The 27,795-nt window shown below is 53.9% G+C and overlaps 2 protein-coding genes across 4 annotated transcripts in view; one reads left to right on the top strand and one right to left on the bottom strand.

Moving 5' to 3' along the window:
• Nucleotides 1-9,759, top strand: part of USP42 (ubiquitin specific peptidase 42) — a 35,639-nt gene extending 25,880 nt beyond the window's left edge. The window contains exons 13-18 of one of the 2 annotated variants that reach the window (XR_009559019.1): nt 446-1,162; nt 1,281-1,375; nt 3,078-4,535; nt 5,565-6,547; nt 7,804-7,847; nt 8,765-9,759. Coding sequence is in view for 1 of the 2 variants with exons in the window: in XM_030846014.2 (XP_030701874.1) it covers nt 446-1,162; nt 1,281-1,375; nt 3,078-4,535; nt 5,565-5,872; nt 7,804-7,811 (2,586 nt within the window). In the remaining variant the exon portion in view is untranslated. The remainder of the gene's footprint in view (nt 1-445; nt 1,163-1,280; nt 1,376-3,077; nt 4,536-5,564; nt 6,548-7,803; nt 7,848-8,764) is intronic. The other variant, XM_030846014.2, reaches the window with a different exon arrangement.
• A 236-nt stretch (nt 9,760-9,995) lies between these two features.
• CYTH3 (cytohesin 3) overlaps nt 9,996-27,795 on the bottom strand; it is an 89,664-nt gene continuing 71,864 nt past the window's right edge. The window contains exons 5-14 of one of the 2 annotated variants that reach the window (XM_030846047.2): nt 25,413-25,531; nt 18,957-19,037; nt 17,948-18,060; nt 17,712-17,860; nt 17,407-17,518; nt 13,598-13,674; nt 13,426-13,497; nt 13,144-13,298; nt 12,897-12,992; nt 9,996-11,211 (exon numbers count right to left, since the gene is read on the bottom strand). In XM_030846047.2, coding sequence (XP_030701907.2) covers nt 12,920-12,992; nt 13,144-13,298; nt 13,426-13,497; nt 13,598-13,674; nt 17,407-17,518; nt 17,712-17,860; nt 17,948-18,060; nt 18,957-19,037; nt 25,413-25,531 — 951 coding nt within the window. In that variant the 3' untranslated portion in view covers nt 9,996-11,211; nt 12,897-12,919. Of the gene's footprint in view, nt 12,993-13,143; nt 13,299-13,425; nt 13,498-13,597; nt 13,675-17,406; nt 17,519-17,711; nt 17,861-17,947; nt 18,061-18,956; nt 19,038-25,412; nt 25,532-27,795 lie in introns of both variants that reach the window. The other variant, XM_060284675.1, reaches the window with a different exon arrangement.

Genomic DNA, 27,795 nt, shown 5'->3' with positions numbered 1-27,795 from the left:
GGAGGCCTGGCTTTTTGCTTGACGTAGGTGTTGAGATTGTGGACATGTTGGACTTGTTGGAATAGCCTGTATACACCTTGGAATAATCCTTTCACCTGTGCCATAGTGTCATAACAGCCTTCAGTTTGATAGGGAGTCACAGATTCAGTGCCTTAGGGAGCTGGACAGGCAGCAGGTCCTGCCCTGGGCTCTGCCTGAGTGAGACCTCAGGACACGGCCAACTGGAGAGCACATGCCCTGTGTGGAGGGGCCACTGCTGTTGCTTTTTCCAGAAAGGTTTGTGGTGGGCAGGCCCGCAGGAGAGGGGGAGGGCTTTCTAGGTGCGTGAAACTTGTTATTCACAAAAGAAAAAGATAACCGAAGTGGGAGAGGCCCACGGCCTCAGGTTTCTGAGTCTGCGACTGTTTCCGGAGCTCTCACCTGGCTGTGGTCTGCTTGTTTCCAGAACCCACCTCATCTAAACGGGACAGGACCCTTGAAGGAGATGCCGAGCAGCTCCATGGCAAGTCCTAACGGGAATTCCAGTGTCAGTAGGACTGGCCCTGTTAACGCCTCGACATCTGTTCAGGACTGGCCGGTTAACAGGCCCTCAGCTATTCCAGAACATCCCAAGAAACAGAAAATCACGATCAGTATTCACAGCAAGTTACCTGTGCAGAAAATGCAGCCACAGCCTACTCTCCACAGCAGCTCTTCGGAGAGCGCTAACAAGCCCGCCCCCTCCTCTACCATTACGACTTCTACTGCAATACAGTCTACCTCGAGTGCCCCCGTGATGCCCGCGTCTAGTAAGGTAACGAAGCAGATCGCCCTGAGGGAGTCCTGCCCTGAGCCTGTGACGAACGGCAGGTCCAAGCTGAGCTCCGGCGTGCTGGTCCCCTACGGCGCCGAGTCGTCCGAAGAGTCCGACGAGGAGGCGAAGGGCCTCGGCAAGGAGAACAGTCTCCGTCCCGCCGAGAGCGCGCGCGCCCCTGCTCCGCTTGCCGAAGATGTCGGGGCCTCTCCGCACGAGCTCCGAGAGCCCGTGGCTCTAAATGGTGCTACCAGTACGGACAGTGACCCGAAAGAAAACAGCCTACCCTCGGGTGCTGCCAGCTGCCACGTCCAGCCTGCCCTACACTCAGAAAACCCCTTTTCTAAGGCAAACAGTCTCCCTGGGAAGGTGAGTGCGCATCGGCCGGGGCTGGGGCGGCCTTTGCTTCCACCCTTGTGTCCGCGGGTCACGTGGCTGGGTTTCAGGTGGCCCCCAGAGTTGAAATCTCTCTGTTTTTTTATGGTAGTTGATGCCTGCTCCTTTGCCACTTCTCCCAGAAGACAAAATCTTAGAGACCTTCAAACTCGGCAGCAAAGGGAAAGGCTCCACAGATGAGATGAGGTAGGATACGGTCCCAAGGCCGTGGGACGCGGGCCGGGGAGTCACAGCAGGGCCTGTGGGTGCGGCCGCTCTGGAAGTCTTAGGGTGAACCTTTTGGACCCTGGAATGATTTGAATAACGATCTGTTGAACTCATTCATGTTCCTTTTAAGAAAGTAAACACGTACAGGGTCTGTTAGTCCAGCTGACGCCCCCCCCCCCCGCAGCACCCCTCCTCTCTGGGGCCCCTCCTCTCTGGGGCCCCTCCTCAGCCCCCGGCTGGGCCTCCCGCCGGCACCGTCCCACTCAGCCCCCCGTGTGACAGGCACCTGAGGAGGTGTGAAGGGGTGGCGCAGGGCTTCTCGACTGTCCAATAGCGAAGCCTTGGTTTTGCTCCCTTTAGAATTCTGAAATTAAATTCCTAGTTAAGATCGTCTGTCTCCACACTTAAAAAAAAAAGAAGTCAGTGCATTGACCTCAACGTCATGTGATGGGAGTAGAAAGAAGGGTCAGAGGCAGTGGCGTGTCGCCACGTGAACAGCCCGGGAGACGGTGCCACCGCAGGACGCGGGGTGGGCCAGCAGCTTGGCGCCACGCACAGGTCGCATCACGCACGTCAGCGCCGTGACGTCCTCCTGGTAGACGACTTCTGGCCAAGCTCTGACCAACCTGAGATCAACACCCTAGTGGTGTCTGTGAAATGGCCAGTAATAGAGCCGGGGTTTTCACCCACGTGAACGTTGGGACATGGGCTGTTCTGTGGGACCGCCTGCCTCACCCCCACCCACTGGTGCTGGTGAGGCTCCCCCATCGTGGGGCTAATCCAAAAATGCACCCCACATTTCAGAAGGGCCCTGCGGGGGGCGTGCTCTCACCAAGAACCACTGTTAGGAATGCTCAGAAGAACGAGCAAAGAGCACGCACTCCCAGTCGACCCTGGGCACTTGAACACTCAGTCCCTGGCAGGATAGCTGTCCTCCTTTCTCTGTCCTTGTCCGGCTTAGTTGGTCTTCAAATGTAATGTGTGCGAGAATTGTGACAGGTGATTGTGTAAGCAGTCAGTCCCCAGCTACGCACGTTTCCTAACCTCACGTGCAGCCTTGAACACGTCACTGCCACGCTCGAGATCACACGTGCCTTCTCTCTCCCAGATATTTTCCCGCTGCAGAGCGGGCCCGCTTTAGGGTTTTTCTTGCTTTCTGGCAGCTTTCATTAACTTCGAGACTCCATCAGAAGCAAGGCAGAGTTCTTTTACTACAGAAAGTGTTTCTAAAGCCTCAGTGATTCCTCACAATTTGCAGGTAATTCAGGGAGCTCTTGGCTGTGTCTGGAGGTAGCTACTCTAGCTCCGAGGCTCCAGGAAAATTCAGAGAAAAGGGATCCAGAGGAAAAGTAAGAGCCCCATCGTTACTTGACTTTTCTGATGGTTCGGACTTGGTTATTAAGAAGAATTAGAAGTATATCTGAAAACAGAAGGCGCCTAGAATTGCGGAATTATTATTGCTGAAAAATGGGGTAGGCTTGATACAAATTTTTACATTTTTATTTAATGAGAAAATTTGAAGTTTCCAAAAATGATAAGCCCAGTTTTAGGTTTAAACCAGATGTAGTAAAGCCATAAAATATTTAGTAAATGAACGATTTGAAGTGTTTGTCCCTGTAAGCCAGGAAGCAAACAAGTAAATGGCTGATTTCTTTCTTTCTTTCTTTCGGTGGGGCTGCAGTACAACTGGGACAGAGGAGAGGCCTCCGCAGGACCCCGAGGCTGAGCTGGAGGCTGGCAGCTCCGCTCCCGATTCCCGTGAGAACCTAGAGCTGGTCATGAGCCTTAGCAGCAAATTCAAGAAGGTTTTGTTGCCCTCAGACGCCAGCATCAAACCTACCAAAGAAGAAGTCTCTGAAAACATTTTGGCAAAACCCGAGGAGGCTTTGCCGAGTATCAACACCTTCTGTAACACCAACAAGGATACCCTCGGGGGTGACCAGCTTCCTAAACCGTGTGACCCAGGGAATTTAACAAACGATCAGAGCAAACCGTCCCAGGACATGAAAGGGACGTCACCAGAGCGTCCCCAGGACCCGGCGGCAGCAGAAGCCGCGGGGAGGCTGAGCCCGAGCCCCTTGTCAGGTACCGAGGGCGACTGTGAGCCTGAGCCCTTGGGTCACAGCAGTCGGGACAGAGGCACGGATGTGGAGGGTCCCCCTAAAAGCACAGGGGTGTCCGCAGATGGGGTGCCCTCTCCGCAATTAGACAGGATCGCAGAAAACCGTCCAGAGGGGGTCCCCGAGCAAAGTAACGGTGAGAGAGGTGAAGACAGTAAGGCCGGGCAGAAGGTCCAGGAGGCTTGTGCAGTGCAGGAAAAAACCAGCAGCCTCAGAAAGGTTGACCGAGGACATTACCGCAGCCGAAAAGACCGATCGTCCAGCGGCGAGCACGCGCGGGACAGCAGGAGCGGGACGGAGGAGCAGCCTCGCCGGAGGCGACCCCACCATGAGTGGAAGCGGTGCCGGTCCGAGCGGCCCGAGCCCTGCGCCGCGGCCCCGCACGCCCCCTGCCCCGGATCCCTGGCCAGGTCCGGCCACCCGCGCTCCCGGAGCATGGGGGCCCCCGACCAGGAGTGGGGCCGCTACCACCACGCTGAGGCCGAGCACGCCTGGGCCCGGGAGAACTACCCGGATGGGATGCGCTGGGGGCGGTTCAGGTACCACCACGACAGGTACGCCTCGTACCCGGCCCGCGAGCCGTGGGAGTGGAGGCCCCTCCACGGCGAGCGAGAGTACGACCGAGCCGGGCCCTACAGCGGCCGGCCCCACAAGGACCACTACAGAGGCCGGAAGGGCCACGAGCCGGCGGCCAAAGAGAGGGACCGGCACCGCATCAGCAGCCCCGGGGCGGGCCCGGCCCACACGCCCCCTCCACACCCTGCTGACAAGTACGCCCACGACAAGGCTGCACTGGGGGCTGAAGACAGAGGCTGTGACCTCGCCGGTCAGTTTCACGAACACAAAAACATCAAGTCACGAAAACGGAGGTACAGTAGTGTAGGGGATAAAGACAGCCACGTAGAAAAGAAAGCCTGGAGAAGCTCACAGAAGGATCCTTTAGAGGAGCCTAAAGTGAAGAAGCACAAAAAATCAAAGAAAAAGAAATCCAAGGACAAACACCGAGAGCGGAATTCCAGGTGAGGGCGTGTGTGCTTGGCGACACGTGAAGGGCTGTGTCCTGTGTATGTGACTCTGATTTGTACTTTTTATCCCTGTGGGTTTTGTACTTCCCTGTTTTTATAGATTCCTATAACTTAGCTCTGTGTTAAGCTGGATCTTATTTCATGGTATTTTAAAATGCCCGAAAACCATCTTTTAAGATGATGTTGCCGTTTTCAGTTAGTGCTTTTTAACTTCTAGGAGTAAGTGTGCAGTGTTTGGTAGATAGATAAAACTTGGGATGTTTTGACTTCACAGTGATTGTTAATATATTTATTCACAGATTTAGTTATATTTTCACATCTGCTGATACTTTCTTTACCCTCAGTGACTACTGCCTCGTGGCAGGAAATGGGAGGCCGCCACCCTGTTGAACGTGCCTGTGACCCAAAGGGCTGAGACACATCGTTTGTTGCATTTGCCTCTGTCTAGTTTTGTGTCTCCATTTCTCAGTTTGAAATCTCATTGGGACATTTGTATTTTTAAAAAGCTAAATGGGTCAGTAGTTTTCTTGAAAATGACTTCTCCACGACGAGAGGGGCGAGCACACACACGGTTATTGCACGTTGCGTGCTACACGTTGGCGTCTCGTAAAATCGAAACCCTGGGAAGAGGTTACCAGGAGGCATAGGTAGAGAGTGTGGTTACTTGAAGGAAAAGGAAATCAAACCTCCTTCCCTCCTATGTGCCTGAGACACCTGGCAAAAATATTTTTTCCTTCAGCCACTAATTTCAGGAAAAATTGACAAAATCCTTCCTCTGGTGTTCTGGCCATAGCTCCCCTCCCAAACAAAGCTGAAGGGCATCGGTGGGGAAAGGTTGAAATTGGTGAACTTATGACCCCAGACTTAAAAAATTATGACAATGAAAACAACGCATTTTTCATTATAGGGTTTACCTGTGTTCACGTAATGAGTGTCAACAGTAGTGAGTATAAATCGAAGACCAGTTCTCTTTGGGGTGGTTTGCTTTTCCGGTGGTTTGAGTTCTGGCTTTTTCTTCTGCAGGCGGCAGCAGTACTCAGACCTTTTGGTAACGCACTCTGATGCCGACCTGCACAACAGACACAAGAAGAAAAAGAAGAAGAAGAAAAAGAAGAAGCACTCAAAATCAGAGAACTCGCTTAGAGATTCAGAGCCACTCTTGCCCGAGGCCACCAGCTGTGAGACTGTGGACCATTTCCAGGGAGCGGACAGCGCTTTCCCCCTCATGGCCAGCCAGCCTCTGGATGGTGTGGGACCTTGCCCTGAGAAAACAAAACATTTCTGGATGGAAACGAGGGATGACAGGTGTCATCTGTCTAAGTGTGGCCAGGGTAAGAGGACATACTTGGAACTGCGAATATAGAAACTCTTTTCTTTGGAAAGGGTGGTTAACACAGGGAAGGAGCCTCAAAGGGCATAGAAGGTGTAAGTCCCCTCTGAGCTCCCCGCCCTGTGTCCTCTGCCCGACGGCTGGCCCGAGGCTGCTGTGGCCGGTCTCGACGGTTAGCCGTGCTGCCGCGGCGCTTACTGGAGACCTGAGTTACGCGGAACCGGGAACCTCTGGAATTGATGGCTCTGAGTGTCTGATTGTGGACCAGAACTTCTGTTTTTAAGCCATTTTTGATAGAAATGTTGTGGTACATTCTTTCTCTCCAGAATCCTTAAGCCTTTGGCATTGTGAGTAGAACCTAGAACTCAGTTTGGTGACTGGCTCGCTGGACGTCATGCTTCAGGCCTGCGCTGGTGAAGCTCAGGCTCCTGACGGGGTGCCCTGGGTCACTGCAGGCCTCTGGGCTCTGGGATTCTTGTCTGCTTTGCACAGCTCTGCCTTCCCTTGTAACTTCCCAGCCTTTTCTACTCTGATTGCTCTGAAAGCAGAGCCCCCCTTGCTTCCTCATCTGTTCCGATGACCTTCGACCCTGGAAGGAGTGCTGAGCGTTTTTGAGGGGGCCGGGGGCCCCCCTAGGGCAGGGCTGGACTGGCCGCCGCCTTTGCGCGGCCTGACGGTAAGGAAGGATTTGACGTTTTTAAATGGTTGGAAGAGTCAAAAGAAGAATATTTCATTTCACATGAAAATCGTGTGAAATTGAGGTGTCAGTAGAGCCGCAAGGAGCCGAGCCCAGCCCAGCCCGCCTGTCCGCCCGTCCATGGGGACAGGTTTGCTGGCCTCGCCCTGGAGCCCTGAGGCGAGGCGCACCCTCACGACCCTGCCCGCTGTCCTAGATGTCCAGGGGTCAGGGGGTTCTCGACTGCGTCCTGGACCCGGGTGAGGTATCGTTTGTTCGGGGGCAGCCCTGTCCCTTCCAGTGGCCCAGTCCCATGATGGTTGGTGGAGGAGGGACAGATGGCTGCACAGTGCACTGGCGTTTGGAGGAGCCGAGGGCGGGGGGGGGTGTTCCTACCGGCAGGTTTGCTCTGTGTGTTTGTTAAGAGGGGAATTACTTGCATTTCCGCATTGGTTTCCCATGAACAGTTCAGCGATTCGGGGAAGGCGCTTGCTGGGGATGAGTCCCTTCTGATGTCTGCTTGGTGCTTGGGGCGAAGTGGAGACGGGCTGTTCGTGTGCATTCTGCGCAGATCCGCAGGGATTCTACATTTTTGCCAGAATCCCCTTCCGGCTGCAGGTCTCTGGTGAGGACCACAGCTGGAGGCCGCCAATGCACCCGCAGAGCTGGCTCGGGGGACAGTAGGTGGCGTGCAAAGCCCAGTAGTGGGCATGTGGTGGCCCAGACCGCCTCTCCAGAGGCTGCAGGAGATGGGGTGGCCCCTTTCCTGTCCTCGATCTGATGGCGCCCAATGACTGGCTTGGGCGCCCGTCCCATCCTGACCTCCCGGGAAGGGTCACCTGCTCGGGCCCAGGCCAAGCATCGCTGTTGGCTGGTGGAGGCCGGACGTCTTGGCCTGCGTGTGTCTGTCCTGGTGCCTTGACCACTGACCTGTCTTCCAGACTCCTGTTCTCTGGCGCCATCAAGCTCTCGATTTCTTTGGCCTGAGATCTGTTCTCACCTAATGCTGAAAGGCTGATGAGTTTACTGGGGCCAGAGTGGACTATTGCTGAGGGGACGTGGTCCTCAGTTATCACCTCAACTCTTGTTTTCAGTGAAACACTTGGAGACACAGCTTGTGTAGGACTGATTTCAGGCAACAGACATTAAGCTACTGAGGACTGCTTCTGAGTGTAATCACGTAACGCACACAGAGCATAGGCACTAAAATTTTTGCAAAACCATCATTAAAATGTTTCCTAACCTTTGCTTTCTAGGTGATTGAAAACGTGGCTTCAAGACAAAAAATTCACTGGTTACGGTAAGCTCTTTTCGTCTATGTTCTTCCTGTTTGTTTGTAGAGCCGCTGAGGGGCCCTGAGGAGGGAGCTTTGGGACTCGGCTTCGGGGGTAGCAGGTGGGGAGTCAGTCCTTGTGTGGTGGGGGTGGATTTGGGCCCCTTAAGTCAGAGAGTCGCTCTGCTCCCTCCCTCCCTCCCTCGTTGTAAGAAAGTGAGGCCAGGTCAGAAGCTTCAGAATCAAGTCATTTGATAAACATTTGAAAGATGGAGAAGCCATGTCCTCTCGCAGCCCCACCTGAGGGGCCGAGAGAGGGGAGCCCTTCCCGTGCCCACCGCCCGCCCCGCGCACCGAAAGGGCTCAGGCTTGGTTTGATCGGAATGGGTTTTGGGTGCTTTTTTACAGCAAATCAAAACCTGGAGTGTCGTTTCCTCCTGGCCTCGTACTCAGTGGCCCCGGGAGGTGGGGTTGGTGTCCTGGGCGCGCTGCAGCTGCAGGGTTGCTCTCCGGAGGGAATTTTGTCCAAACGTGTAACTTCTGGTAGTCGGCAAGGGGGGCTTAAGTGAACTGTCTGCAGGAGATTAACTTGCAGTTGATTAACACGCTTTACAGCGTGTCATCAATGGGAAGACCGGAGCCGCATTAAGGAATTAGCCTCTTCCTACCTAGAGCAAGGGAATCGCCGGGTTGCGGCGGCTCCGCGGCGGCCGGGCTGGCGGGACCGCGCCCAGCAGAGGGCGCCCTCCGCGCAGGCCTCCGCGCCACCGCCGGCTCCTTCACCGCCCGCGGGGAGGCAGGCGGGCTCCCCCCAGAGACCTGGGGGCGCCTGCTAAGGCGAGGGCGTGAATGAAGAAGAGAAGTCCCGCCCGGGGCTCACGGGGCGCTGGGCTCCCACCTCCTGCCTCTGGACCAACTAACGCCCGCTGCCTCTTGTCTTTCAGATTCAACGTGTTCAACAGAAGCCATCCCCAACCCACATTAAATTACAAATAGAGAAAATAACTTGAAATCTGCGTGGTGCTTCTTTAGTGTAAATAGTGTATAGATTTTACCATGGAGGACTTTTTTTTTTAGTTTTTACCTTTTCTTAATTACCCTTATTCCAAATGGGTGAACACTTTCTACAACTGCTGACCATTGTAAAATACTGTGTATATAAACCACATTGAAAATAACGCCCTGGACTAGAACATCTCAAATGCTGCTTAATCACAGACTCAGGTTGATCACTCGTATTCCATGTAATGCTCCTCCAAGTTAGACATCCGGTGCAAGACCAACCGGGAAACCATGGAATTATTAAAAGTACAAACTGACAGTGTGTATATTTAATTTAAAAACTTATTTAAAGATTCACAAGCTCTCAACTAGACTTTTGAGAGCAGTCTGTTTTCTGTAATGTCTGATACTAGAAACTAATTTGCTTCATATTTTAGTTGTATTCAAGATTTGAAGATTTTATAGACAAGTTCTGTTTTTGAACTTTGTGGAACTATTCCAATCAATTTACCAGTTATGATGAGTATTTACATTATGAATGTATAATCGGAACATTATTTGTAAGGCCTACAGTATGTTTTTATTACATAACACTTTTTTATACAGTGTCTCTTGTCTTGACTATGATATTGGAGTCTGAGTTGTCAGCTTGGTCCCTTAAAGTTTCTAGTTACAGACAAAAATCATACTGTGATTTTATTTTTAATATGGATATGCTATCAAACTGTGATACACTTATAATTCACTGGTCCTGCATCAGGAGTTGGAGTGGGGAAAACTGTATTTAATACAGTTTGTATCTGAATAATCTGTATGGTTTATACAGTTTGTGTTGTTCAGAGACGTCTAAAGTTTGATCTTTGTTTTTTTAAAGATTAAAAAAGCACTTGCCCCACTGTAAATATACAGCATGTAAAATTTATATAGTATATAAATGGCAGCAAATTAAACCTTTCGTGTCATCTTTTACTGCTGTTTTCCCCACTTGCTTACAGACACTTCTCTTGGACTTCTTTCTCTTTGCCTTCACCTTCCTAAAACCTCGAAAGCGCAAGCCACGGGCTCTCAGTCCCAGACTGGGAGGTGCAGCCCCCAAACGGGTGAGGGAGAGTCAGGTGTGGGCTGCTGGACCCGACAGCCTCCCTACTTTAAAGAACCCAGTCACAGGCAATCTTGTTTTAACAGTGCGTCTTTATTTAACCAACACAGTATTTGCAATTTGACAGCCATTCACTCTCCAACTTCACCATCCACTTCACAACAAAATATCAATAATAGATATAGGGTATTTCTTCATGCAAGTTGGAGTATATACACTGAATAACACTCCAGAAGTCATATTATATATGTACATTATTTACATATTAACTCTATTTACTGTAAATAGAAATGTTTTCTAAGAAAAAAATAAAACAAGAAATCACAATGTGTGGTTTCTGGTCTACAACAGACCTGACTTCTCAGCAAAGCACATCTATGTAGATATATGCATTTTAACTTGAAAAATATGCATTGCTTTATATGCAGCATTAAATGCTGCTTCATCTATAAACAGCTCCTGTTTGGACTCAACCTGGTACCACATTAAACTGCTCAACACTGTTCCGTGATCCTGAAGACACTTGCTTGTCTGGGTCCAGGGTGGGCCAATTAAACCCCACATGTTAGTGGGGGCTGGTGGGGCCGTGTAAGCCGCCGTCTCCCGCCCAGCGACCCCCTTTTCCCTGCCTCCTGCCCTCCGTCTCTGGAGGAGAGCTCTTTGGCCAGAGTTGGGACTGACAATTCAAGCACTGAGCGCAGACAGGGGGGTGGGGAGGGGGATGAACGGGGGACCACGCTGAGGTCCAGGCAGCCGGGCCCCACCCCACAGCCCCGTCTGGTTAACACTGTCACACAAAACCTGGAGTTACACGATTTCACGTAATACTCCCGAGGGCAGATTCTGAGCACCATGGCCTTCTGCATCGTTCTGGGCAAACAGGCCTCAGGCAAGGCTCCTTCACAGGTGGCCAGAGGAACAGATTTCTTCCAGGTGTTTCCTTATGCTCACTTCTCCCAGCCCCACCCTGAGGCACACCCGAAAGACAGAAAGCCCTGTATCCCCAGGGTCCTACCTGGGTCAGACAAAGGAGAGACAGGTTATTCCACACAAAATCCTGATGGAGCCCGCGCCCCAAGCAGCCCGGGCACAGGGCCAGCCCGAGGGGAGGGCACTGCCAGGTCGTCGTCAGCAGTGTTTGGTCTGGTGGTCTGGGCAGCGTCCCTTTTCACGGAAGACTGGGGCCAGAGTTGCATATACGCCAGTCACGCGCTTCAGGAATGGTGACTTGCCTTTCTCAAAACTACAGGGTCCAATCTGAGGTATCAGTACAGTAGCAAAGCCTAAAAGCTTGGGAATGAACCAAAAAAAAATCAGTTTGATGCATGTTGGAGAGTCCTGGGTGCAGACCCTTTCGCAGTCTGGTGTGACTTAGCGCTACAAGGTCAGCTGCACCGAGGCCAAAGGCCCATAGCCGTTCAGTCTCAGCATCAAGGCAGCTCCCAGGAACGGTTCCTTCTGCTCTTTACATCTCCACGTAAGTGCGTACAGCCTGCGGTTGCCACTCTCGGACTCTGCTTTTGCACAGGAGAGGTGATGACCTCTCAAGTGTGCAAGCGGAGGGAGTGCTTTCGCGGCTGGCAGGGAAAGGAGGGCAGGGAAAGGAGGTCCTGCAGGGGAGGGACCCTCCACTGGAACGGCCCCTGTGGGCAAGGGGGTCCTACGTAGTACATGCAGGGGTCCTGGCGGCGGAAATAAAGCTCCCAATTAAAAAGGCATCTGTCACCAGCCCCAAATGTCCCAGCATCCAGCGCCTCTCGGCCAGCCCACCTGTGCACCCTTGGGCCAGTTCTGCGACGTGCTGGGGCCCAGCTCCAGCCTGCCCTCAGCACACGACTGAGCACCTCTCTCTCATTCAGCCACCAGCAACCTGACAACCTCCTGGTCGGCGATCTTCAGCAGTCCCGTCACCAGTGCACGTTTGGGGTTTTAAACTATTTACAGAAAAGCCTAAGCGCTCCACTTCTTCATCCCCACCCCGCCGCCTGCTCTTTTCCCTCCCCATAACGAAAGATCAAATCTCTGAAAACATGGAATAAGGTTATCCCTATCTCCTTATAGGTCTACTCATTACGTTAAGAAATGTGGTCAAATTATTCTAAGCATTCGTTTTGCCAACAAGTAGTGAAGACAGTGGTCACAGCTGGTCTGAACCACGTATTCAGCTGGACCACAGGACACTGCTGTTTGTGGGCGTCAGAAACGGTCAAACTTGAGAAGTTTCATGTGGTCCAACATATACGCTGTCTATCCTGGGATTCAGAAGTTACAGGACAAATGCCCCAAACCGAAATTTATATTTTAACAATTTGCCTCTTTAGAAAGTATCTGTGGGACCACAAAGTCTGAGCTGAACGGTCCCAGAGGACTGGACTCCGCCCCGCCCCGCCCAGTGCTGGCTGTTAAGGACACGTGCGCCTCCCTCCACCAGGAGCTCCCCTGGGCGCCCCCCACGGGCGGGGCGCCCCCCCAGCCCCCCGGGGACTGCATACGTGTACACATGTAATTGTTCTCAGTGCACAGTATATTCTTGTGTCCAGAAGTTAAATTTATAGCTGCCATTCTAAAAATACTACTGTTAGAAAGTATCTTTCATTATAATTTGAGAATATAAAAAGGCATATAAAAGCTATAATCCTATATATCTGAGAAAAAAAACAATAAAAAACTGGTAGCTTTTCCTTTCCTGTTATGATACAAAACAGCGGCTTCCAGAATGGCGAACACCGCCACAAAGGAACACGTGTGACCCCGCGTCTGCCACGCGGATTTTCACGGCTGAACCACCAGGCGCAGCTGCTGGACGAGACTTCGAGAAGGATGCGCTCGGCGCCGGGAGGGCAGCGGGAAGGGACGACGTGAGGCCCCTCGAGACCAGCGGGGGCCGCCGTCCCTGAGGAGCCAGGCCGCGGGTCCAGGGTGTTGCGGGGAGGCCCCCAGTCACTCTTTGCTGCGGGGTTTGAGTTTACTTTTACCTGCTGCTCAGGCCAGGAAAGCTCTATTTCTTATTGGCAATCCTCCTTTTCCTCGTGGCCAACATGTCATAGAAAGGATCCCTGCTGATACTCGCTCTGGGGGAAAAATGAGAAAGAAACTCGGTTAGGCGAGGAGGGCCGGTCCTCCCCCGCGCGGCCCCGCCCCCTCTGCCCCCACCCCCATGTGACCCACCCACAGCCCCGGGCCCCGCCCTCCGGCCCCGCCCCCGCTGGCCCGGGGGCGTACCGGATGGACTTCATCCACTCCTCCTTCTCCTCGGGGCTGGGCGCCGAGATGCGGTACACCACGTGGTTGCCCTCCACCACCCGGCCGTCCGCCTCCGTCTTACAGGCTTTGATGACCTGCCCTTTGTGGCTCGGGTTATAAAGCTCGAAACAGTTCTGGTGGAGACAGACACGACAGTCAACCGGTGCCGGGGGGAGGGGAGGGGAGGGGAGGGGAGGGGAGGGGAGGGGAGGGGAGGGGAGGGGAGGGGAGGGAGGGCGGGGGGCAGGGAAGCCAGCTTACGGGTTTCCGCGGGTCTTCCACCTCCCGGATGCTCAGGTTCTCCAGCGGGATGATTCCCCGGGGCTCCTTATCCTGCGGGAGGAGAGCGCTCAGCCAGCCTCCCCCGGCACCCGCGGAGGGTCCCGCGACGCGACGCGGAGGACGGGCAGCCCCGCACTTGCCCTGCACTTACCGTCGTGTATTCAAAGTAATAAAGGCAGTTGTCGGTGAGGATGAACCAGCGCCGCTTCCAGGTTTTCACGCGCCCCCCTAAGAGCAGAGGGACCCCGTGAGTCAGGGCGGCGCGGGCCCTACACAAGTTAGTGCGCTTTTCATAAATGCCACAGGGGCCGAGCTGCGTTTTAAGTTTCCTTCCTCGAGGAAAATGTTTCACATTCTGCCCCCCGATTCCGCCCGCCACTCAGCCAAATGCTGGCCGTGCTGTGCTGCCTGGCCCGCCCCGCATGCACCCCGCCTGCCTGCGCGGCACCCAGATGAGCGCTTCCCAAATCTGCTTCCTGCAAGAGTTAGTCATGATGAATGGTCTTAATTTCCCCACATGGAAATGACAACAGGATGCAGGTCTGTCCAGGACTTAATCCCGTTACGTCAGGGCCATCATCACATTACTGAGGACTTCAGGCGGCTCTGGGATCCATCAAAATCGATTACGCCTTGGCCCAGGGAATTATTAGATTGAATTAATCTCTTAAGATCTGGGACACACACGTGTACACACACACACACACACACAGCACACACAGAGCTCATCTGCACCTACTCTCTTTACACTATGGAAAAGAAAATCTCTTTTACCCTCAAATATACAGCAGAAACAAACTGGTTTCCATTTCTAGTTTTTGCTCCTGATACAAAGTTTAAAAACAAAAACTGAAAGAGAAAACATGAGCCTGGTGACAGATGCCCACGATCTACGGGCACAAGGTAAGCAGCGGCTCCCCTGACTCACTGCTCCCCAGGGGACGTGCAGGCAGGCAAGACCCTCATGGCCAAGGGTCATAAACCCGGTCCCTGCTGTGAGGAGCTTGGGGAGCCCAGACAGGGACACAGGGGGACATGAAGGGACATGAAGGTCACCCTGAGGGCCGAGGCACGAGGGCCTGACGTTTGTGGAGATCTGGGGCGGGGGGGGGGGGGAGAGACACGCATGAGGACACCCAGCTGCAGGGAGGGAGCCCCGCCTTCAGATTCAGTGCCACTGAGGGGTCCTCAGGGACTGAGACCCTCATCCCTGCGTCACTGATGATACGCCTGTCCTCGTGACGGCCGCAGGCAGGCTGGGTATACGGGGCGGCCATGCGGGGAGGCAGCCTCAGCCATGCCCTGAAGGAAAGTCCCCAGATTCCCCATCTCCCCCCATCTCGCTTCCCATCCCCATCAGAAGCCTTCATCCCCCCAAGGCCTCCATCCCCTTGAGGCACCACCCAACCCGTGTCTCTCAGACCCATGGGCTGGGTTCTCACTCCCCGAACCCTGCGTGCAGGCCCATCAGGGCTCTCTGTTCCCTGGAAGGCCTCTCGGCTCTTCGTACCTGGGTTCCCACCCACCCTGCGCCCAAGTTCAGTGGCAAGTCTGGAGGAGCCCTCCCTGGTCCAGCTCTTGAGACCAGGGGAGCCTCTCGGGCTGGGGGCTGTGGGCATCAAGATGGAGGTGTGTGGTCTGCGTTGACCCCTGAGCCCAGCCCAGCCCCAAGCTCCTTTTCAGGGTGGCTGGTGGTGATGCTCTTGGTCTCCGAGCCCCAGCAGGTTTTGATGAGGGAGACCGAGCGGCTCCACTCATGCACGTGTTTGCGGCTGGACTTCAGGACGCGGGGACACACACACACCTATAGGAAGGAGCCTGGCAACACCTGACTAGTATAAGCACCCACTTTCTCTTTGTAAACACCCTGCTGCTGGCACGGCTGTTAGCAGACACGTGCTCTCGTGCACATCGCGCACGCCTCTTCTCCACGCCAGCCCCACTCTGACCGCACTCCTGTCTGCGTTGACACAACTGACTCATTCTCAAAACATAGTGACTACGTGGTATTTACTGTACCAGCGCGAAGCGACACCACCAAGCTCTGCTCTGGCAGGGCACCCGGGCCTCCTCAAGTGCAGTGTCCTCTAACTCACGATGAGAAACAACCAAGCAAGTCACACTGCGATCTCCGTTCCTATCCCAGCACGTGCGTGGCCACAATTCTGGCTTCTCTGCCCATGTGTCCAGGCCATGCAGGGGACCAGGGCTGCGTGTCCTCACCGAGTATAGGCGCTGCACCCAGGCCCAACCCAACGCAGCCTCCGCATCTGCTTCCTGCAGACAGACCGCCTCCTCGGTCCCTCGGGGACTGACACCCAGTGACCCTTCCCAGCAGCTTGGCCAGCGTCAGAACTGTTGGCAGAAGTCTGGAGTGCAGATGGGCCACCAGTGTGCTGGGATCCCCCTGGGGACGCTAAGAGCCCTGAGAGCAGAGCTGCCTCGGGAGCCAAGGCTCCGGGCTCCAGGTGTGAGCTGCGCCACCACCAGCTCTGTAGCCTTAACGAGGACACGAGCGCGGGGCCTCGGGAGCAGGGAAGCAGCAGACGCTGGGTGCCAGCCAGCCCTGCGGCTCGTGACGGTGCTCTGTGCACTGGCGCTGTGGCCCGCTTATCTGCTCAATCAGGTCACAGGCCTGTTGTCACTCATTTTGTTCAGTCTCCAGAGCCAGCCACATCCCCGCTGGCCCTGGGGCACACTGGCTGCCGGGCCCGCTTGTGCTGTCACCATTCCGAGGGGGACACTTGCTGGCAACACAGCAACAGGAAGGGCCCAAGCGCTCTTCTGGGCACCTTCCTCTGCCCTCACCCTGGGACCACAGGCTGCATGGGATCTCAAAATCTGGTGCCTCTGGAAGGTTACTCAGCCATTCAAGTCCAAGGCTACAGTTCTGGGTTTTTAGGCCAAGATCCAGAACTCTTCCAAACCCTGGCGTAGCCAGAGGAAGGTCAGAGCAAGACCCCAAATCAGAACAGCTGACTGGCGTTGCGCACCCCCACGCCCTCCACACTGTCACACTGTCACCAGGCCCATGCTTATCCCCTCTCAGTTAAAGGCACGAAGTCACCAGAACTCCGTAGGCCCCGGTGTTTGCACAATGCCTGGGTGATGTGTCAGATCTCTCAGGCTCCAATGTCACAGGAAGGTGGAAATCCCAACCCCGACCAGAGTAAAAAACCCCTACCAATTCCTAAAATTGCCCAGAAAATAAAAATGCTATCCTACTTGTTTGTCAGTGGTTATGAAGTCCTTAAAACGCTGCTGGACTCTACACAGGTGGTGCACACATGCACCACCCGGTGAGTGGGCGGCGGGTGATTTAGACCTCCCGGCTCAGGCCCTGAGGACCCGGAGGCGTGAGCTTGTCCCCCCTGGGCATCCCCACGCGCCTCCGGTCCCTCACTCCTCACCCAGCCCCGGTGGGCATCATGGCCGCCGCACCCTGCAAGGAGGATGAGGTGACCCCAGCACGTCCGAAGCCATAAGGGCCAGATGGATGACAGCCAAGTCAGAGCTTCACACAAACCGACAGAGAGAAAGGAGAGGAAAAAGAAGCTGGGAAGGGGCAGGAAGCCACTGGGTACGTACCTCCTAACGCAGAACAAGCAGGGACAGCCCGTCACAGAACAGAAAGGTGGGAGCCACAAGCAGAAGGAAAACAACAAGAAGGCACATTTAAACCACTCATCAAAAATCAGCCACACCAAACCAAGAGAGGCGGCAGGTTCCGGGGTGGCGGCGCCTGCCTCTGGTACAGAAACTGCCGTGGGCTTATCTGGACACTAGGGGGGGCAGTTTGCTGGGACGGGCACTGCGTGCGGCCCCGGCAGAATGGCCTCGCTCGGCAGGGCGCGTGGGATGCTCAGTGGAGCGTTCGTGCCTCCGGTCGGGGAGGCACCGCTGGGGCTGCTGCCGCGGGAGGAGGGGCCTCGGCTCGGTCCCGCCCCCAGCGCCGCTCACCCAGCTTCAGGAGCCAGCCCTCCCGGTCCGGGTTGAAGAACGTGTGCGTCAGGTCGTTGCCATCGTCCTCGGGAATCTTAAACGGCTCGTTCTTGATGCTTTCGTACAGGTTCTGCGAGGCGGGAAGGCAGCGGGCGCGGGGACTCAGGCGAAGGAGGAACGGCCGCCCCCGCGTCACCCCCCCAACACGGGGCCCAGGGACCCTGTTAAGACGCCGTGAAACAAACGACCTGGTGCCGCTGCCCTTGAGCTGAGCCTGACGCTCCTGAGCACAGAGATCGGGGACGGGGGACGCGGGGGCTCACCCGTAGCAGCTCCTCAGGGAGGTCCCCGCCCTCGTTGATGCCGCGGTTCATGGTGACAAAGCGCTCGGCTGTGGGCTTGTCGCGCACGTTGTGGTTGTGAAGGCTGGTGTTGAGCATGATGATGGCGAAGGACAGCACGTAGCACGTATCTGGGGGGAGTCAGGGCCGCGGGGCGTCAGCGCTGGCCCAGCGCGCGACGCCCCTGCGTGTGCCCCGCGCCCGCAGCCCGCGCTCACCCGTGGACTGGAAGACGCCGGGGTTGCACAGGCAGTAGCGAGCCGCGAACGCTTCCATCATGCGGTCGATCTTCTGCGCCTCGCCCGGGAGTCTGAAGCTCCACAGGAACTGCCTGCAGGGGTACGAGAACCAGGGGGACATGCGCGTCTCCACGGTCCGGCTGGGCGGCGCCTCCGCGCCTAGAGGCCCCGGTCGGGGCTGCGGGCGGAGCGCGGGGACCCACGGGACACAGTGGCACAGCAGCTGTCTGTGCTCCGCCACCCACTTGCGGGAGCGAGTCGGGAGCCCCCGCGGCTCTGCGCCAGACACTGACCCAGAGGAACAGAATCCACGTGGACGCACCCCAGGCTCGCCAAGCCTGCACCTCCCCGTGACACCATTTTCAAACACTGAATCTAAAACTCCTGAACCACGGCTACAGGATTGGAACCCGCCAGTGTGTCCTTCAGCCGAGGCCAGGGGCTGAGCCCACAGACGCGAGTGTCAGACAGCAACACGGCTGCCACCTTGGTCCACAGGTGGGGGAACGGCCACAAGGAAACAGGCTCGAGCTGGGGCAGAGCACGGAGGAGAAAGGCCAGACCAGGACCAGCCAAGGCCGTCGGGCACACTGGGGCCAGGGGTGGCCTCCGATGGCAGGAAACCCACACCCTCCCAGGCACATGCTGGGTGTCCACACGGTTGGTGTTCAAGGCCAAATGTGGCGTAAAGTGGGCCCGTGCCCGGGCGGCGCTGAGACCACGTGCAGAAGTGGGAAGGAGGCACGCCCACAACTGTCAAATATCACACAAAATGAAAAAGCAAAGCAACTATGAATGGAACGCAGGACCAGCGGCCACAAGGATTCAGGCGTGGCCCGACACCCCCCCCTCCCCCCCCTCCCCTCCCCTCCCCACCCTCCCCACCAGGCTGCAGGTCTGCAGAGGCCCTTAGCTTGCCAGTGGGTCACCCGGCACCGCTGGGCCACCCTCCCTCCCTCTGCACAAGAGCAGGTGATGAAACACTCACCTTAAGGCTTGTACAAGGTTGAGATCGGCAAACTCGTGGAGTTCCACAAAGGCTTGAAGAACCTTGATGTTAAATTCATCCCTGGGAGAGAAAACGTATTCGACAGCCTCACTGCATGTATTTCAATAATTTTAAACGACACCTCCTAGAGCAAGTTTTCATGGTTTTTATCGTCACAGGACTAAAAGATCAGGTATTTTTCACTGTGCGTTTGTTTTCAGGCTGAAAACAAAGGAGACCCAGTAGGATATTAAGCGTTTACTTCACCATCAGTACGAGTTAGGGAAAGAGCCCAAATACAAGCCTGATGGCCAGCGTTCCGAGTTCCCTGCACTGAGCTGTAAGGCACCGACCCAGGTGCTTGGTACAGATCCTCAACCTCCAACACCACCACGAGGCAGATGCTAATCTCGTTCCCACCTCCCAGGTGGGATCTTGAAGCTCAGAGACAGCAAGCAACTCCTCCAGGGTCATAAGGCAGAAAGCACAGTCCTGGACCCAGAAAGGATGGTTTGGAAGAGAAGTAACGCCTTACGTTAATAACTAGCTTTTAAAAACGAAACTTAGCATGAGAACACAGTAAAAAAGGTAAAGTTTTATGACAAAAAAACTGAAATGACATTAACAGCGACAGCTCAATACACTGGCATTTTAACTCCAAGCCGCTCCCACTGACCATGGGGACACCTGTAACTCGCCCTCCCGGGAGAGCAGGCCAGGCCTCACCTGAAGATGCTCACCTCCACAGGTACAGGCCCATGACCTGTCAACAGCAAGGAACGGCTGCAGCTCAGCACCCCTGAGACTGCGACGACACCACCCACCCGAGGGCTAAGGATGACACCCGAGGTGGGAAGAGGCCCCAGCACAAAGTATGTTTTGCAACTTCACCCCCTCCTTTTTCTTTGAGATGAGCTGGTGGCAGGTGTGGGGCTGCTGCCTGAGGGCCCTGGGGCTCCAAGCCCTGGGTGTGCAGAAAGGGGTGTGGATGGGACCCTCCCGGGAAGCAGTGAGCACTCAGCCCGCTGGAAAGACTGGCTCTCGGGCCCTGGTTTGTCCAACGCTGCACCCACCAGCTGGTGTCCTGCTGAAAGGCCGCGAGACTTCGTAAAGGGCACGCTCGGGGCGGGTGGGTGTGTGTACACGTGCGTGCGTGCGCGCAAGCGTGCTGAGCACCAGAGGAGTGGCAGGCAGGCTGGGGTACAGATTTGTGCAGCAGGGACAGGCCTGTGACCCAGCACAGCGGTCTGTTCTAAAGTCCGCGTTGAAGGCAAGACGGCACACAGCAGGGTCCCGGAGCTCAGGGAGCCCCGCCGTGAGGCCGCCACCTCCACCCGGAGAGGAGGAGCGGGGGGTCCGGGCTCACAGGTGTTCAGTGCTCAGCTTGCAGCCAGTGTGAAGCCCCCCAAGGCAGGGGGGCTCCACCCATCCCTCGCTGGAGGGCGGTGTCGGGGGCCTCAGTCCTGCGAATTCAATTCTGCCTCCGCGCCAGCCCTCCAGGGACTGCCTGCAGGCCAGGCCACTCTCCAGAGCTCTCCACCCGACCGTCCACCAGGCGTCGCAAGCTCCTCGCCCCGATGCCCCACGGCCCGGAGCCTCTCGCCGCCGCATCACCCCTGCCAGACCTTCCCCCCAGCTCTCCCTGGACCTCAGAGCCAGAGCCAGAGCGCCTCTCACCTCCGGAGCAGCCGCCAGCCTGGCCAGAGCCACCCTCCCCGCTCCCGCCTCCGCTCTGCCGCTCGCTCCGCACGGGGACCATCTGCTCCAGACGGAACACACAGCCCTGCCCCTCCCCCGCCGGGAGCCTTCCACACCCCCACTTCCCATCACCCTGAGCACAGCCGCCCCTCCCCGCATCCCCACACAGGTGCCGCCGCCCCAGTCGGACGCCCTGACCAGCCTGTCACACTGCTACCCACTCGCCCAGCTCTTGCGCGGTCCCTTTGCCCTGGTCACCTCTGACATACCATGTTTGCTTATTTAGTTTGCTTGTTATGTACTGTCTGTATTACTGCAGCCAACGCAGTTCCACAGCGGAGGTACCAACGCCACCCAAGCGCCTAGAACAGTGCCTGGCACGGAGCCAGGACTTCATTTCTTTCTCTTTTTTGGCTGCGTTGGGTCTTCATTGCTGCGTGCGGCCTTTCTCTAGTTGCAGCGAATGGGTGCTACTCTTCATTGCGGTGGCTTCTCTTGTGGCAGAGCACGAGCTCTAGGCACGCGGGCTTCAGTAGTTGCAGCAGGCAGGCTTCAGTAGTTGTGGCTCGCGGGCTCTAGAGCACAGGCTCAGTAGTTCTGGCGCACGGGCTTAGTTGCTCTGCGGCACGTGAGATCTTCCCAGACCGGGGCTCGAACCTGTGTCCCCTGCATCGGCAGGCAGATTCTTAACTACTGTGCCAGCAGGGACGTCCCCATATTTTTGGACTACAAATCTGCAGGCACTGCCAGACCGCGCATTACACTAACGTCATAGTTAATTTAATCTCTGTAGTCGCACACCAGCCAGAGGACACCGGGGAGTCACTCAGACTCTGGCCCTCCTAGCACGTTGTCCTGTGCTAGGTGCCTGTTAGACTCGGTGCCTGAACTCCTAGGAGACCCTTCCATTTTTTTAAAAAACAGCTTTGTCGAAACGTAATTCACAATCTGTATAGTTCACCCATTTCAAGTGTATAACTCAACAGTTTTTAGTGTATTTAGTATATCACAGATCTGTGCAACCATCACCACGAGCAATTCTGGAACATTTTCATTCCCCCGGAAAGAACGCCCACACCTGAACCATCGCCTCCCAATCCTCACGGTGCCCCAGCGCCAGGCAACCCCTGTTTTCTGTCTCTAAAAAAAAAATCCGCCAATTCTGAGCATTTCATATAAAATGGAATAACACGACATCGTGGCCTTTTTGTGACTGACTTCTTTTCCTATCATAATGTTTTGAATGTTTTAAATCCATGTTGTAGCATGTATCAATACTTCCTTTCTTCTTAATGCCAAATAACATTGCATTGTGTGGAGAGACCACATTTTCTTTATCCATTCGTCAGTTGCTGGACATTCGAATTGTTTCCACTTTGGGGCTGTAATGTGGCTGTGAACATTGGTGCACAAGTTTTTGTGCATGCAAGTTTCTTTTTCCCCCTTGGGTTTGTAACTAGAGTAGAATTACTGGATCACATGGTAAGTTTACCATTTTGAAGAACTGCCAACTACTTTCCAAAGTGGCTGCACCGTTTTGTTTTTCGTTTTTTTTTTTTTTTTTTTTTTTTGCGGTACGCGGGCCTCTCACTGTTGCGGCCTCTCCCGTTGCGGAGCACAGGCTCTGGACGCGCAGGCTCAGCGGCCATGGCTCACGGGCCCAGCCACTCCGCGGCATGTGGGATCTTCCCGGTCCGGGGCACGAACCTGCGTCCCCTGCATCGGCAGGCGGACTCTCAACCACTGCGCCACCAGGGAAGCCCTGCACCATTTTTTATATAGCGGTGTATGAGGGTTCCAGTTTCTCCACATCCTCACCAACATTTATCATCTTCTTTAATTATAGCCTTCCCGGTGGATATGAAGTGCTGTCTCACTGTGGTTTTGAGCTGCATTTCCCTGATGACTACTGATGTTGAGCATCTCATCATACGCTTATTAGCTTTATCATATGCCTATGTATATATACTCTTTGGATGAATGTCTATTCAGATCCTCGGCCCATTTTATAATTATTTGTCTTATTGAGTTGTAAGAATTCTTTTAATATACTAGATACAAGTCTCCATCACATTTATATATGACCTGCAAATATTTTCTATTCTCTGGGTTGTCTTCTCCCTTTCTTGAGGATGTCCTCTGAAGCACAGATGTTTTGAAATTTGATGATTCTACTTTTTTCTTTTGCTGTCATACCTAAGAAACCCTTGCCTAATCTAAGGTCACAGAGATTTACCCCTGTGTTTTCTTCTCAGTGTTTTATAGTTTAAGTGCTTATACTTAGGTCTTTGACCCACTTCAATTTCTGTATATGGTGAGTGACCCAGTGACACTCTTTTTGCAGGTGGCTGTCCAGCGGTCCCCACACCACGTGCTGAAAGGACCATTCGTTCCCCCGTTGAATTGTGTTGGCCCCTCAGTTGATGTCTATATGAGGGTTTATTTCTGGATTCTCAATTCTATTCCATGGCCTTTCCTTCTACTCTTATGCCAATACCACACTGTCTTGATTAGTGTAGCTTTAGTCTGTTTTGTAATGGGCAAGTGTAAGTTCTCCAACTTTGTTCTTCTTTTTCCAAGACAGTTGTGGCTATTCTGGGTCCCCTGAATTTCTACATGAATTATGGGATGAGCTTGTCAACCTCTACAAAGAAGTTAGCTCAGATTTTGCTAGGGAGTATGTTAAATTTGTTTTGTTTGTTTTTAATTAAAAAATTTTTAAATTATTTTTTTGCTGCGTTGGGTCTTTGTTGCTGCGCACAGGCTTTCTCTAGTTGCAGCAAGCAGAGGCCACTCCTCGTTGCAGTGCGCGGGCTTCTCACTGCGGAGGCTTCTCTTGTTGTGGAGCACGGGCTCTAGGCGCACGGGCTTCAGTAGTTGGGGCACACGGGCTCAGCAGTTGTGGCTCACGGGCTCTAGAGCACAGGCTCAGTAGTCGTGGTGCACAGGCTGAGTTGCTCCGTAGCATGTGGGATCTTCCCGGACCAGGGCTCGAACCTGTGTCCCCTGCTGCTGCGCCACCAGAGAAGTCCCGTGTTAAATTTGTTTATCAGTGTGGAAGGTACCGCCATTTTTGCAATATTAAGTCTTCTAATCCATGAACATGGATGTCTTTCCACTTATTTGGATCTTTTAATTTTTTTCAATAATACGTTACAGTTTTCAGAGTAAAAATTGTGTTCTTTTGTTAAAATTTATTCCTAAGTGTCTTATTCTTTTTAATGCTACTGTAAATGGAGCTGTTTTCTTATAATATCCTTTTTAGCATTTTCATTGCTACTGTACAGACATATGAGTGAAACTGTATATTGATCTGATATCTTGCAACATTACTGAAATTATTAGTTCTAACAGCTTGTTAGTGATTCCCCAGGATTTTCCATATGCCAGATTATGTTATCTGCAAATAGAAACGGTTTTAATCCTTCCTTTACAAATTAGATGCCTTTAATTTCATTTTCCTGCCTAACTGCCTTGGCTCAAACTGCCAGTACCAAGTTGAATGGAAGTGCTGAGAACAGTCTTGATCTTCAGGGGAAAACATGAAGTTGTGGGGTTTTCACAGGTGCCCTCTATAATGCTGAGGAAGTTCCCTTCTCTTCCTAGTTGGAGTGTTTTTATTATGAAGCAGTAAATGTTGTCAGATGCTCTTCCTAAATCTACTGGGATGATCGTGTGGGTTTTGCTCTTCATTCTACTGACATCGCATCTATTGATAACTGATCTGCGTATGTTGAACTAACCTGGCATTCGTAAGATAATGAATACACTTGACCCTTGAACAACATGGGGGTTAGGGGCAGCGACCCTCCACTCAGTTGAAAATGTGTGTAAACTTACACAGCCCTGTACATACGGGGTTCCTCCATCTCCACGGTTCTGCATCCGCAGATTCAACCAACCGTGGATCACGTAGTTCTGTAGTATTTACTACGGAAAAAAATCCACATACGAGTCAACCTGCACAGTTCAAACCCGTGCTGTTCAAGGGCTCTGGTGCATAATCCTTCGATATTGCTGGATTTGATTTGCTAGGATTTAGGTGAGGATTTCTGCTTCTACAGTCATTAAGTGATATTGGTCTGTAGACTTCTTTTACTGTGATGTCTTTGATTTTGGTATCAGGTAGCACTGGCTTCACAGAGTGAGCTGGGAAGTGTTCTGCTTTTCACTTTTGATCAAGTATTTTTAATGAAAAGCTCGAAACAGAAACCACGCTGGTTGAGCGACTGCTGGCCTTCTGTTTAAAAACACTGCTGTCTGCTCCTTGCCCAAGTCTATTCTGACACATTCAGGGGAAGCGCTGCCTGAGGACTCCTGCCCTGCCCTCTGTTAAGCAGAGTCAGTGGACTTTTAAGTGGAGAAGGTCGAGAAAGTAAGCCTGACTGGCCGCTCTCCATTTAAAAAATAACAACCTTCTACCTTTACTCATACCCCCAACTAACAGGGGAAAGGCGACAGCTGAGAGATCCGGGTATTTCTGTGCAAAACAACCAAAGACGCTTTCCGAGGCAAGGAGCGGGAGGCAGTGGCATTCTTGGTTCTGTCCTGGTTTCCTGGATGAGCAGAGGATTCCAGAAGAACAGCGACCCCGCCCAGCCCCAGGACACCCACACCTCTCTGCTCACAAGGGCACAGGGGAGGAGGTGGCTGCGCTGGACTCGCTTGGCCAGCACAGCCACCCGCAGAGCCCACATGATAGACCCTGATGCAAGGGTCGGCCCGGGTGGGCAGGCTGCCCCCTGCCCTTGAACTCACCTTTCACCCAGGTAGTCCCCGATCACCGTCTTATTCAGGCCTTCCCCTTTATACAAGAACTGGGCCACGTCCTCCGGGGAGCACTGCAGCAGGTCGTTCTCTATTAGAAACTGAATTCCCTGAATAGGAGCGTCAAAAGGAAGCACCGGTTAGGAGGGTCACCAGACTCGTATTTCAAAGATAAATACATTTAGTGTCGTGACCTTACTGGTTCGGACATGGCAAAACTAATACAAGAGCACGATGGGATTCTCACATCACTGTAACACATTTTACCCATCAGAGAAAAGCACTTCCACGCCTCGTGGCAAATGAACAGGCTAAGAGACAAACAAGTTACTGAACAAACCGTTCTAAGTGTTATTAGAGATTATAAAGGCAGAAGGAACAATGACACCGAATTTCCCCAGCTCGGGAAAAGGATCTGTGCTGTGTGCGACAGGAACACATCGTACATGGTTGACCAACCCAACACCCATCCCAAGCCCCGCTTCCCAGACTCCCCTGCAACCAGAAATGACCTTGTGAACAGATCTGGTCAAACAGAGATGAAGTCTGTGAGGAGGACCCAGGAAAGCTGCTCCTTTCCTGATAAAAGGGGACCTGACAGCTCTTTCCTCCTCCTTCCTGCCCTGAATGCAGATGTGATGGCAGGAGCCCTTGCAGCCGGCATACAGGGAAAGGCCTGGAAGCACACAGGACCCCAGCCCTGCCACCTGGGAGCCACTCAACGCCCTGCGGCCACCTCCGCCGTGAGAAGACAGCCCGCTGCATAAGCTGTCTTCACGGATGTGCAGCCACCTGTGGCTGAACAGGTGACCAGTCACCATGCCACTGAGCACACAGCAGTCAAATCCACACCCGTGGAAGGACCTACGGAGACCAGCCCAACAGTCTCTATGAACAGATGCAGAGGGGCTGCTGGGCCCGAACTATCGCTTCTCTGTCTCACGGGAAGCCCTAATAATAGCAAAAATTTACCTCGGGCAGAGCTTCTGAGCTGGTTTCAAAATACATGTTGGAAAGCTTGTAAGGGAAGAGGGGATTCTGCCCAGAAGCTGTTTCTACAAATGCAGCTAACAGCCTAAGGGCCCAAGACCAGGGATCCCTCATGCCCCATGAATGCATCTGAAGGGTCTATTCATTTTTTTAAACACATGAATGTCCACAGCAGCCTCATTCAGAATTTCTAAAAACTGGAAACAACCCAACAGTGGGTCAGTAAGAGAACCGACAAGTACATTGTAGCACGTTCACATGATGGAAGACTATAGCACGAGACGGAATAAACAATAGCACAGATGAATCTACAGACGTGACATGGATAAAAGGACTCAGCATATTGTAATTCCACCTACGTCAATTTTTTAAAAGGTAACACTCATCTCTGCTGATAGCTCAGAATTCATTCCCTAGGAGGAGACGCCAGGAAGGTGCCTTGTGACGTTCCACAGCTGCGTCTTGTTCCGGGTTGTGGTCACATGAGTACTTAAATTTGTTAAAATTCTTCAAGCTGTACATTTAAATTTGTGCACCATGTTATTCTTCAAAAAAAAAAGTTTACCAAAAAAAAACTAAGTCTGACAATCTTAAATTAACTGCCCTATATTTCTGGTGGGAGCGTAAGTGGGTACAGCCACCTGGGTATCATCTGCCAAATCTGAAGACACACACACACTGGAACAAAGCATTCTGACCCTAGGTGTGCCCTGTCCTCACCCAAATTCCGGAAAACAAGGCCTCGGACAAGGGCGGTGCTGGCGCTACTTACTCAGGGGACACGACGCCACGCCCAGGTGCCCATGGAGCAAGGCGAGGGGAGACTGCAGGGCTGGGGATGCCCTCAGGGCTCTGTGAGGGAGGGGAGCTCTGTGAAGCTGGGCAGAGGCTCCAAGTCTGACCTAAAAGCCCTGCCAAGAGGCCAGAGGCAGAGCTGCCCCCAGCTGCCTCGATGGAGCCCTTGGAGTCCTTGTCGTGAGGACTCACGGGCTGGCTGTGGGTGGAGACGGGAGACTCTGCCGCTCCCAACACGGTAGGGGCAGGGGAGAGGGCCTCCCAGGAGCCAGAGGTCGGGGACAAAGGGACCAGCAGAAGCAGAGGCTCCCTGGGGGATCGAGGCTCACATCAGGGTGACAGTTCTGGCCTGGTCTTTCGTGACCACTTCGGCTGTGATACCAGTGAGGGTGGTGGCCCAGCGGCCAGCCTCCCTTCTGCGGATGCTACCTGGCTGTGTGTCCTCAGCGGGGCCGAGGCTGCAAGAGGGTCTTGCATCCTTCCGACCCTGCTCTCTCCCCACCCTGCCGGCTGTCTGCAGAGTCATCCGACCGGCAATCTCTGCGGCCAAGGGGCCCCGGCAACCCCCTCAGCCTGTGTCCCCCGGAAC

Source organism: Globicephala melas, chromosome 15, assembly GCF_963455315.2.
Source record: "Globicephala melas chromosome 15, mGloMel1.2, whole genome shotgun sequence".
Lineage (NCBI taxonomy): Eukaryota > Metazoa > Chordata > Mammalia > Artiodactyla > Delphinidae > Globicephala > Globicephala melas.
This window is presented reverse-complemented; position numbering and strand designations above follow the sequence as displayed.